This window comes from Pecten maximus, chromosome 17 (genome assembly GCF_902652985.1).
Source record: "Pecten maximus chromosome 17, xPecMax1.1, whole genome shotgun sequence".
In the NCBI taxonomy this organism is placed as follows: domain Eukaryota; kingdom Metazoa; phylum Mollusca; class Bivalvia; order Pectinida; family Pectinidae; genus Pecten; species Pecten maximus.
Genome location: NC_047031.1, coordinates 5,986,444 through 5,999,146, shown reverse-complemented (window position 1 = coordinate 5,999,146; position 12,703 = coordinate 5,986,444). Strand labels below are relative to the sequence as shown.

At 41.3% G+C, this 12,703-nt stretch overlaps 1 protein-coding gene across 3 annotated transcripts in view; it reads right to left on the bottom strand.

Moving 5' to 3' along the window:
- The window catches only part of LOC117315989 (nephrin-like), a 402,896-nt gene that overhangs the window by 128,154 nt on the left and 262,039 nt on the right, over positions 1-12,703 (bottom strand). The window contains exon 4 of one of the 3 annotated variants that reach the window (XM_033870471.1): positions 6,561-6,872. The exons of the other annotated variants lie outside the window; for them this stretch is intronic. Within the exon in view, the coding sequence (XP_033726362.1) occupies positions 6,561-6,872 (312 nt within the window). The remainder of the gene's footprint in view (positions 1-6,560; positions 6,873-12,703) is intronic. 3 annotated transcript variants of the gene reach the window in all.

The following is a 12,703-nucleotide window of genomic DNA, read 5'->3' as shown; positions in this document are numbered from 1 at the left end:
ATGTAAGCCAAATATTTTCTGTAAATTAAGATATATACAAGAGGCCAAGAAGGCCTGTATCGCTCACCTGGTTTCATGAGATATGAAACAAGAATGATGCTTAAGTATATTTGTTGCTGGTATTGCTATGTCAATATATATCATAAGCATTTTATATGGGTACATGTACATTGTTTTTATTTTAATACTAAAAATGCAAAAAGTGCATTAATTAATCCATGAAATGAAATTGAATTTGGGGGCGACCCTATAGGGATGCTACCACACAAATGTGAGTGATATCCATTGCTTGGTTTCAGAGAAGAACTTGTTTAGACCAATTGACCCCTTTTGACCCTGCCCTCTACCCCAAAACCATGCTACCATACAGATGTGAGTAATATCCATTGCTTAGTTTCAGAGCAGAAGTTGTTTATATGAATATAGCCGGATTGACCACATTCAACCCCGCCCCTCAGGCCCCTGGGGGCTCAGCCTCATCATTTGTACAATTTTGAATCCCCACCCCATAATGCTTCCGGGCATATATGAGTGATAGCTATTGCTTGGTTTCAAAAAAGAAGTCGTTTATATGAATATAGCCGGATTTACCACATTCGGCCACGCCCCTCAGGCAGCTGGGGGGTCAGCCCAATCATTTGTACAATTTTGAATCCCCACCTCATAGTGATGCTACAAGGCAAATATGAGCGATGGCCATTGCTTGGTTTCAGAGAAGAAGTCGCTTATATCAAGAACGCCAAATTGACCCCTTTTGGCCCCGCCCCAGAGGCCCCCAGGGGGTCAGCCCAATCATTTGTACAATTTTGAGTTCTCAACCCATAGGGATGCTTCTGACCAAGTTTGTGCAAATTCCGATCAGCGGTTATGAAGAAGAAGTCAAATAAGTCAATTGTTGACGGACGGACGACGGACGGACGGATGACGGACGCCACGGTATGGCATAAGCTCACCTTGGTCCTTCGGACCAGGTGAGCTAATAATACAAGTATGATAGTATGGAATGGGAAAATGTGAGGACAGTATGTTTTATAATCAGAGATATTTAAAGAAAGGAATACATGGATTGATGTCAGGTAAAAGAGATAGAATGGAAGACAGAATGTTAAGAACAGGGTGTTATTGTGAGATAATGTATGATGTAAAAGAAAGGCAGGAAGCTGGATGAAAGAAGAAGGGAGATTGGCATCATTAAGCATAATTAAAAGGTATGGGTTAACCTGGGAAACTCTGGACAGAGTAGTGGACAATTACTGGACCACCTATAGCTGTCCATCTCAGGAAGATAAGCCCACCCATATCATGTAGTTGACCAATAGAAACATCAGTCAGATAATTTGCATCTCAAGTAAATCCTAACTTAAGTAAAACTAAAGGAGAGTCAGAGAGGAGACAGTACGAACAGTAGAGAGAAACAGTAGCAGAGTAGCAAGACAGTAGGAGTAGCAGGAGAGACAGAGGCAAGAGTCAGAAGGGATAACATCAGGAGTAGGTTGTCATGCTGGTCCAAGATTGAGAGAGTGAAGCGAGAGCTAGAAAGGATAACATCAGTAGATTGTCATACGTGTCCAATATTAAGAGAAGACCAATAAAAGCTGGAACTGGAAATATTACTTGACATCAAGCGTCTGGTCACACAAGCATGTAGCTACATGTATATAAGGGTCATCTAAATAGCAAATCTAGTGATATTTTACAAGCCCATAAATCACTACTTGGGTGGAATTTAACGACAGTAACTTGATCAATTTTTAGCATATACATATGCATGGCTAACCACCAGGGACTGATGACAATTGTTATTTGTTTGTAAGGGAAATTTCAACAAAAAATGCAAGTTTCAGGGGATCACAATCAGCTCATCTGTATCATTGTATAATGCACAAAATAACCATGTTGCTCACAAGTGTTTACAACACACAATTTGTTTGACTAATATATTTTGACCATTTTGGGATCCCTCTCTCAGCTTTTGTATAGTACATGAATGGAAGTTGAAACTATTTTTCTACAAAACGTTTAGTTTACTGGTTCGAAATATTTGTACCCAATGATGCTCAAGGTTACATTCAATCAAAATCTATCCAATTATTCAGAACTTAGTAGTGAATGGTTTAAAATAAAGGTTGTTGACAGCAGGTGGAAGGATTGGCAGAAACCTTCATCATGGCATATTTAATTATACATATCTCACCGATACTTTAAAACAATAGAGTTGAAATGATAATATCAACACCCAATGACCACAGTATCACTCTCAGAATACAGTATTTTGTTATCCTGCTCATTTCATATATATGTGTCCTAAGCCAAAGAAGCAAATTACTCCCTCAGCCGAGATTTTATATATGTAATTAAGCTGCTCGTTAATGTCATATCTAAATCGTTAGGCCATACTGTGTCTCAGACTAACTCACCTTTTTCTTTGCCCTTGCGACTCAATCCTTATTTGTCAAGTGCCCCTCATGACTCAACCCTAAATCATCATGTTGTGCCCTTGGTGACTCGACCCTAAATCATCATGTTGTGCTCTAGGTGACACAACCCTAACTCTCCATACTGTGCCCTAGTGACTCAACCCTAACTCTCCATACTGTGCCCTAGTGACTCAACCCCAACTCACCATACTGTGCCCTAGTGACTCAACCCTAACTCACCATATTGTGCCCTAGTGACTCAACCTTAATCTCCATACTGTGCCCTAGTGACTCAACCTTAATCTCCATACTGTGCCCTAGTGACTCAACCCTAACTCACCATATTGTGCCCTAGTGACTCAATTACTCTCCATACTGTGCCCTAGTGACTCAACCCTAACTCATCATATTGTGCCCTAGTGGCTCAACCCTAACTCTCTATCCTGTGCCTTAGTGATTGAACACTAATACTCTTCATACTGTGCCCTAGTGACTCAACCCTAACTCTCTATACTGTGCCCTTGTGACTCAACAATCACTCTCCATACTGTGCTCTAGTGACTCAACCCTAACTCTTCATTTTGTACTCTTGGTGACAACCCTAATCCGCCATATTGTGCCCTTATGACTCAACACTAAATCATATTGTGCCCTTGTGACTCAACCCTAACTCTCCATACTGTGCCCTAGTGACTCATCCCTAACTCTCCATACTGTGCCCTAGTGACTCAACCCTTACTCTCCATACTGTGTCCTTGTGACGCAACCCAAACTCACCATATTGTGCCCTAGTGACTCAACCCTAACTCACCATATTGTGCCCTAATGACTTAACCCCAACTCACCATATTGTGCCCTAGTGACACAACCCTAACTCACCATATTGTGCCCTTGGTGACTCAACCCTAAATCACCATATTGTGCCCTAGTGACTCAACCCTAACTCACCATATTGTGCCCTAGTGACTCAACCCCAACTCACCATAATGTGCCCTAGTGACTCAACCCTAACTCACCATATTGTGCCCGTGGTGACTCAACCGTAAATCATCATGTTGTCCCCTAGTGACTCAATACTTACTCTCCATACTGTGCTCTAGTGACTCAACCCCAACTCACCATATTGTGCCCTAGTGACTCGACCCCAACTCACCATATTGTGCCCTAGTGACACAACCCTAACTCACCATATTGTGCCCTTGGTGACTCAACCCTAAATCACCATATTGTGCCCTAGTGACTCAACCCTAACTCACCATATTGTGCCCTAGTGACTCAACCCCAAATCACCATATTGTCCCCTTGGTGACTCAACCCCAACTCACCATAATGTGCCCTAGTGACTCAACCCTAACTCACCATATTGTGCCCTTGGTGACTCAACCCTAAATCATCATACTGTGCCCTAGTGACTCAACCCTAACTCACCATATTGTGCCCTTGGTGACTCAACCGTAAATCATCATGTTGTCCCCTAGTGACTCAATACTTACTCTCTATACTGTGCTCTAGGTGACTCAACCCTAACTCACCATATTGTGCCCTAGTGACCCAACCCCAACTCACCATATTGTGCCCTAGTGACACAACCCTAACTCACCATATTGTGCCCTAGTGACTCAACCCTAACTCACCATATTGTGCCCTAGTGACACAACCCTAACTCACCATATTGTGCCCTAGTGACTCAACCCTAACTCACCATATTGTGCCCTAGTGACTCAACCCCAAATCACCATATTGTGCCCTTGGTGACTCAACCCTAACTCACCATATTGTGCCCTTGGTGACTCAACCCTTACTCTCCATTCTGTGCCCTAGTGACTCAACCCTAACTCTCCATTCTGTGCCCTAGTGACTCAACCCTAACTCTCCATACTGTGCCCTAGTGACTCAATCCTAACTCACCATATTGTCCCCTTGGTGACTCAACCCTAACTCACCATATTGTGCCCTAGTGACTCAACCCTAACTCACCATAATGTGCCCTAGTGACTTAACCCTAACTCACCATGTTGTGCCCTTGGTGACTCGACCCTAAATCATCATGTTGTGCCCTTGTGACAACCCTAACTCTCCATATTGTGCCCTAGTGACTCAACCCTAGCTAACTCACCATATTGTGCTCTAGTGACTCAACCCTAACTCACCATATTGTGCCCTAGTGACTCAACCCTTACTCTCCATTCTGTGCCCTAGTGACTCAACCCCAACTCATCATATTGTCCCCTTGGTGACTCGACACTAAATCATCATACTGTGCCCTAGTGACTCAACCCTAACTCACCATATTGTGCCCTAGTGACTCAACCCCAACTCACCATATTGTGCCCTAGTGACTCAACCCTAACTCACCATATTGTCCCCTTGGTGACTCGACACTAAATCATCATACTGTGCCCTAGTGACTCAACCCTAACTCACCATATTGTGCCCTAGTGACTCAACCCCAACTCACCATATTGTCCCCTTGGTGACTCAACCCTAAATCATCATGTTGTCCCCTTGGTGACTCGACCCTAAATCATCATACTGTGCCCTAGTGACTTAACCCTAACTCTCCATATTGTGCCCTACTGACTCAACCCCAACTCACCATATTGTGCCCTAGTGACTCAACCCTAACTCACCATATTGTCCCCTTGGTGACTCGACCCTAAATCATCATACTGTGCCCTAGTGACTCAACCCTAACTCACCATATTGTGCCCTAGTGACTCAACCCCAACTCACCATATTGTGCCCTAGTGACTCAACCCTAACTCACCATATTGTCCCCTTGGTGACTCGACCCTAAATCATCATACTGTGCCCTAGTGACTCAACCCTAACTCACCATATTGTGCCCTAGTGACTCAACCCCAACTCACCATATTGTCCCCTTGGTGACTCAACCCCAACTCACCATATTGTGCCCTAGTGACTCAACCCCAACTCACCATATTGTGTCCTTGTGACTCAACCTTTACTCACCATACTGCACCCTAGTGACTCAACCCTAACTCAACATACTGTGCCCTAGTGACTCAACCCTAACTCAACATACTGTGCCCTAGTGACTCAACCCTAACTCAACATACTGTGTCCCTAGTGACTTCAACCCTAACTCACTATTCTTCACCCTAGTGACTCAACTCTTACTCACCATACTGTGCCCTAGTGACTCAACCCCAACTCACCATACTGCGCCCTAGTGACTCAACCCTAACTCACCATACTGTGCCCTAGGGACTCAACCCTAAATATCCGTACTGTGCCCTTGTGACTCAACCCTAATTCACAATACTGCACCCTAGTGACTCAACCCTAACTCAACATAATGTGCCCTAGTGACTCAAACCAAACTCATCCATACTGTGCCCTAGTGACTGAACCCTAACTCTCCATTTTGTGTCCTTGTGATTCAACCCTAACTCACTATTCTTCACCCTAGTGACTCAACTCTTACTCACCATATTGTGCCCTAGTGACTCAATTACTCTCCATACTGTGCCCTAGTTACCCAACCCTAAATCACCATATTGTGCCCTTATGGCTTGGTCAACCTTAACTCAACATACTGTGGCCTGGTTGCTCAACCCTAACTCGATTTTCATATTGTGCCCTTGTGACTCAACCCTCATTAACCATACTGTAACCTTATATTTCTACTATCGGTACTCTACTGCTATTGTGACTCAACCTAGCTAATAACTTGTGGTACTCTACTGCCCATGTTACTCAACCCTCATTCGCCATCATGTATGTTGCAGGTGAGTAGCAACTTAAATCTAATTGGTTTCCCTGATAATCTTCACTTTAGGAAAGGAACTTAACAGAAGGTTTTAAACGGAAGAGTTATCGTCTTTGTAGTAAACTCTTAATAACTCTCCAATATTTATGATTAATAAAGTCAGTCATCCCTGTCATTTGAATAGTTGACTGTCTGTTGTGACACATTTTAATGGAATCTGCAAGCTTTAACTCTGAGTGTCAATTGAGCAAATCTTATCCTGATGAATATGATCAAGGAATGATATCCATCTATTTCACACTACAGGAGTTAAAGATTATCTTTCTTACTGTTTGACATATCTTCTCAAACTTAATAATTGTATATCAAATATACACATAATATTACTGTTACATTGATGATATACTAACAGCGAGGTGTTAGTCGGAATTCCTGACTTTCCACTGAGGTTGGTCCATTGTATCCATGTCCAGTCTCCTTAGTCACACATGTATATCGGGTATACTTGTCTCTCAGTCGTACTGGATTGATAACGAGGCTGGTGCCTTGGAAGGAGAATCTGCCGCTTTTAAACTCAGTTCCATTAAGTTTCCATGTAGATGTTAAAACCAACTCATGGTTGTCAGGCTGACTTTGCGAAGTTGATATACACCCCATTGTCACAGAACTGTCGAGAACAGGGGACTGAGATGAGGTGATAATTGTTGGCTTTGTGGGCGAGTCTGAAAATTAATGATGACAAAATAAATAAATTGATTTATATCTATCTCAATACATATTTTGTAGAGGTTTTATTCAGGTGTTAAATTATAGCTGTTAAACAATAAAATGTTTTGGATGAACAGGAATAATACAGATAAATTGAACTAGAACTGTCGTCCAGAAGGCCAACTCGTATACATGCATGTAACCCCCGCCCCTCCACTGCCCCTCAACCGCCCCTCTGGTGAAGATTTTCCAACAAAAACCTGTTTTTGGTAAACATGTTACCATGGCAACCTAAATTTGTGGAGAAAAACCTGCATGCATATGTACACAATATGAGTCCCTAACATTCCAAATGAAATCGGTTGATAGCTATATAGGAGTTTTCTTGAAAAAAAATGTTCCAAAGATTAAGAGAAATATCATGAATGCACATTTACACATGGTCCCTATTACTCCTGTGTGTACGTAGTTTGACTTGAAGCAGTTCACAGGTTTATGAGGAGTTTACTAGAGAAATTTACCCTTCACCCAAAAAAAGAAGTATAGTGACCCGGTTACCATGGTAACCACAAAATTACAAAATAATATAGATTCGCACATCTACAATGTATAAGGGTTATTGCCAAAAAGTTTCGTTAAAATTCCCACAGTAGTGTAGGAAGAGTATTTGGTACATCATTGTGTCAAAAGACTCACCCAAAAAACAAAGTATAGTGACCTAGTTACCATGGTTACCACAAAATTACAACATGATATAGATTAAGCACATCTACAATGTATAAGGGTTATTGCAATACACTTTCATTGAAATTCCGTCAGTAGTTTAGGAGGAATAGCCGGTATGTATAGATCGTTGTGTCTACAGACGGATGGACGACCTGATTCCAGTATACCCCCTAGCTTCAACACTGAAATTTAAACAAAGGGCAATAACTTCTGTGTATGGTGTAACCAAGTTCCCCAGATATTATTCAATAGATGAAGGAGATATTTGGACAAATAAAGTTTACGTTGTACAGATAGACAATGCCATGCATAATCGTTTGTTGGTAACAGAATTGAATTTATCCTGGAAAAAAAAAGAAAAAAATACATGACATTCACCTACCAGTTACTATCAATAACTGCTCTTCAAAGTATCAAATAAGTATGACTCACAAGTAACTACCAATTACTGTCCTCCAAGTATCAAATAATTATGACTCACTAGTAGCTACCAATAACTGTCATCCAAGTATCAAATAAGTATGACTCATCAGTAACTACCAATAACCGTCCTCTAAGTATCAAATAAGTATGACTCACAAGTAACTACCAATAACTGTCCTACAAGTATCAAATAAGTATGACTCACCAGTAATTACCAATAACTGTCAGCCAAGTATCAAATAAGTATGACTCACAAGTAACTACCAATAACTGTCCTCAAAGTATCAAATAAGTATGACTCACCAGTAACTACCAATAACTGTCCTCCAAGTATCAAATAAGTATGACTCACCAGTAACTACAGGTATCAAATAAGTATGACTCACCAGTAACTACCAATAACTGTCCTCCAAGTATCAAGTAAGTATGAATCACAAGTAACTACCAATAACTGTCCTCAAAGTATCAAATAAGTATGACTCACAAGTAACTACCAATAACTGTCCTCCAAGTATCAAATAAGTATGACTCACCACTAACTACCAATAACTGTCAGCCAAGTATCAAATAAGCATGACTCACCAGTTACTACAGGTATCAAATAAGTATGACTCATCAGTAACTACCAATAACTGTCCTCCAAGTATCAAATAAGTATGACAGGTAGAAAAGGGACAGTTTGTTAGATCAGAAAAGTAAGAAGATAGTAATTGAAAAGATATTAAAAAGAGATTGAGCTATTAGCAGAGCAGGCCACACACAGTGGTAGGAAGTCAAAGAGAATGAAGAGTGTGGTATTGTCTGTGTGAAGGGTTGGTGGACAATGGTGTGTGGATGTAGGGCTCATTTAGACTAATCAGTTGATGGGTGTAATCTGGAACCTTCGACAGGGAAATGGTCATCAAAGACTTCAGTCCCAATAAGTAAGTCCCGCCTCCTTAGGGTATATTTAACCAATAGAATTAGTGGATTTAGTAAATGTAGAATTAGTGACAGTAGTTTGTAGATATATATGAGAGAGAAGGAAATGTGTAGAGAGAAGAAACGGAGAGCCAGAGAGAGAAAGGATAAAGTATAAGTCAAGTACAAGATGTAACCTGAATGAATAAAGGAAGTGGAACTGGAGTACACTATCGTTGAGTTCTGATTCCCGAAGAGATAGCATCACCAGAATTATGTGGTGGTGATAAATTGGTGGAGATATCCGGGTACCAGGGCGAAAACAACTATGCCCTGGTAGCATTCAAGAAAAAGAAAATGGCAGCAAAAGACAGCATAAACAATTTGGAGAAATTTGATGGGCAAAGTTGTGCCAAAATCTGGCTCTCAAAATTTGAGAAAGTGTGCAAAATTAGGAAATGGAAGGAGGAGGAGAAGGCGCTACAATTTTCCCTACTCCTTAAAGGCAAGGCTGAGAAGTGGCTGTACACGCTGCAGCCAGTTGTACATGAAGACTTGCAACAACTACTGGAGAAGTTTCAAGATAGGTTCTTCCCTAGTGAGCTGGACAGGCCAACTCGAGTGAAAGAGTTTCTGAACTCGAGTCAAGGTGGAATGGACATACAAGATTATGTAGAACAAGTGGTGGCCAAGGGCAACGAATTAGAGAGGACGGACAAAGAGGTGTTTGACGTGCTAATTAATGGACTTGACCAGAAAGTAAACGGATTTGTACTGGGCAAGGAAGCTAAGACGATAGCAGACCTAGTTAAGTTTGGATCGATGGCCCAGTCAATTGGACATTCAGACCATAGTGATGTGTCAGGAACAATTCAAAGTCTTCAACAGGAACTCGCTTTGTTAAAAGAAGAATGTGAAACCAGTAGGAAAGAACTTGGTTTGTTGAAGGACAGCAGAGTGAATAGTGTTAGGCCAGATGACAGGAGAAATGGACAAGGAACAAGATATCCATGTGACCACTGTGGTAAGTACCAGCATGATGCACGCAAATATTGGTTCCGAGATGCAGTGTGTTACCACTGTGGCAAAAAGGGTCATATTAAGGCTATCTGTAGATCTTTGAAAATGAAAAAGTCCAAGGAAAAGCAAAATCATAGTGAATAGGGGTACGCGCCTGTCTTTAAGGAAGGGCACAATGATGGAAAGCTTTTTGACAGCAAGGAAAGTAGTAAAATAACTCAAGGGAACAGTAAGAAAGTAAGTTTAGATGTAAAAGATTATCAGATACATGTGAGACTAGGAAATAAGACATATGTAGCTTTGGTAGACACAGGAGCACAAGGGATCTCATGTATTGATAGAAAGGTATTTGAGGCAACCAATCTAGGAGAAAAGTTTAGAGTAGAGAATTCGGAATTGAAATGCCTGTATAGCGCTAATGGTAGTGACATAGGAATCACAGGAAAGGTGACACTCCCCATCTCAATAGGATATCTGGAATTGACACAAACATTTCAGGTGGTAGAGAGTCTAAGTTTCCCAGTCATATTAGGTACAGACTTTTTGGAAAAACATAAAGCAAAGATAGACTGTGGGAATAGAAGCTTGGAATTAGAAGGAGGTATTGCCATGGTTGCTTTTATACAGACGCAGATTAAAAACAGGACAAGCTTAGCCAGATTAGTTTGTAACATACAAGTAGCTCCTAGGTCAGTAGCATCTGTACCAGTGGAAATCAAAAGTAAGGAAAAAGGGCTCAAGTTGTTGGGGCCTGTCTCTAGCCTACCTTCTAAGCATAGAGTAATGGGGGCACGATGTGTGTCAGAAGTGAAAAACAACAAAACCATATACCAGGTACTGAACCCCACTAATTCAGTCGTTAGTCTAAAGGCCAGGCAACCTATTGCCCTGGTCACATCAATTACTGAGGATGATTTAGCAAATGAGGGTTCAGAGCAGCAGTCACTGCCAGGTGAGTGCATTGCCTCTATAGGTACTGATAAGAAGTTTTATACCAGGGAAAACATCAGCATAGCCAAGGATTTAGGAGTAAAGGTTAATTCAGAAGCACTGTCAGAAGAAGAAAATAACATTCTCTTAGCTTTTCTAGGTGAGAATAGGGATGTCTTTGCTAAGGACTTGTCAGAGTTAGGAACAACAAACTTGTATTTCCATGAAATAGACACAGGTGACACTAAGCCCATAAAACAACGGTTCTATAGAACATCACCAAAGACTAAGTCAGAGATAGAAAAGCAAACAAAGGAGATGTTAGAGAATAAAATCATCGAAGAAGCCAATACACCTTGGCAAAGTCCGGTGGTGCTAGTAAGGAAGGCGAATGGAGAGTATAGGTTTGCCGTTGACTATCGTAAGGTCAACCAAGTCACATCACCTATGAGCTTTCCGATACCTAGGTTTGAGGACATATCTGACACAATAGGTCAAGCTAATGCCAAATACTACTCTAGCTTAGATTTAAGATCAGGGTTTTGGCAAATTCCAATAGCGGAGGATTCAAAAGCAAAAACAGGGTTTGTCACTCATCAAGGTGTTTATCAGTTTACTAAACTACCGTTTGGTCTTTCAAATTCACCGTCAGCATTTTCGATGGTTATGTCCGAGGTGTTGAGAGATCTGACTTACAAGTTTGCTCTTGTCTATATAGATGACATACTGGTTTTCTCTTCAACTTTTGAAGATCACTTGGTCCATTTAGCTCAGGTATTCCAGAGGTTGCGTCAGGCCAATCTCAAACTAAAACCCTTAAAATGTAATGTTGCAGTTACAGAGGTAAAGTACCTGGGTCACATTTTCACAAAGAATGGTATCAGTGTAGACCAAGAGAAAATTAAGGCAGTATCAGAATACCCCACTCCTAAGTCAGTGAATGATATCAGGGCATTCTTAGGGTTATGTAACTACTATCGCAGATTTGTTAAAGGATTTGCAGAGATTGTAGCACCTATGAATGAACTCCTGAAAAAGGATACAGCATTCCATTGGACAGAACTATGTCAACAATCATTTGACAAATTGAAACAGTGTTTGACTACTGCACCTATACTGGTGTACCCAGATTTCGATAGAGAATTTATCCTGTATGTTGATGCTTCAACAAAGGCAATAGGATACATGTTGGGCCAGCGAGGTGCTGAAGGAAAAGAGAAAGCTGTGGCATATGGCGGTAGAGCTTTGAGAAAGGCAGAGAAAAACTGGGGCATAACAGATTTAGAGGGTCTAGCATTAGTAGAAGGTATTAGACATTTTCATGTGTATCTCGCTACAAAGAAATTCACTGTGCTTACTGATCATATGGCTATAAAAACGTTACAAAGTTCAAAACAGAAAGCAGGTAGGATTGCAAGGTGGGCAGTCCTGTTACAAGGATACAACTTTGTGATTGAGCACAAAGCAGGCCGTAAACATTCCAATGCAGATGGTTTGTCTAGACGTGATTACCCTGAGAGGTCCAACCCAGACCCAAATGACCCCGTACATGAGGTCATAGTAGCCCCTATATCAAGAGAGGTTGAATACACACTACACTGGTCTGATAGCATAGCAGGCAATGTTACTGTGTTAGGCACCAGAGGTGAAGGTCATGTTGAGTCAGAGCAGCAAAGCAGCCCTGGTAGTGACACCCCAGTGTTAGACAGGACTCCAGACAACCTTAGGGTCAATCAACTTAATGATCCTGATTTGGTTCACATCATTAGATATCTAGAAGATAGAGTTCTCCCTGATGACAGGAATTTAGCACATACAGTGGTTAGGGAGTCTAATGACTTTTTGA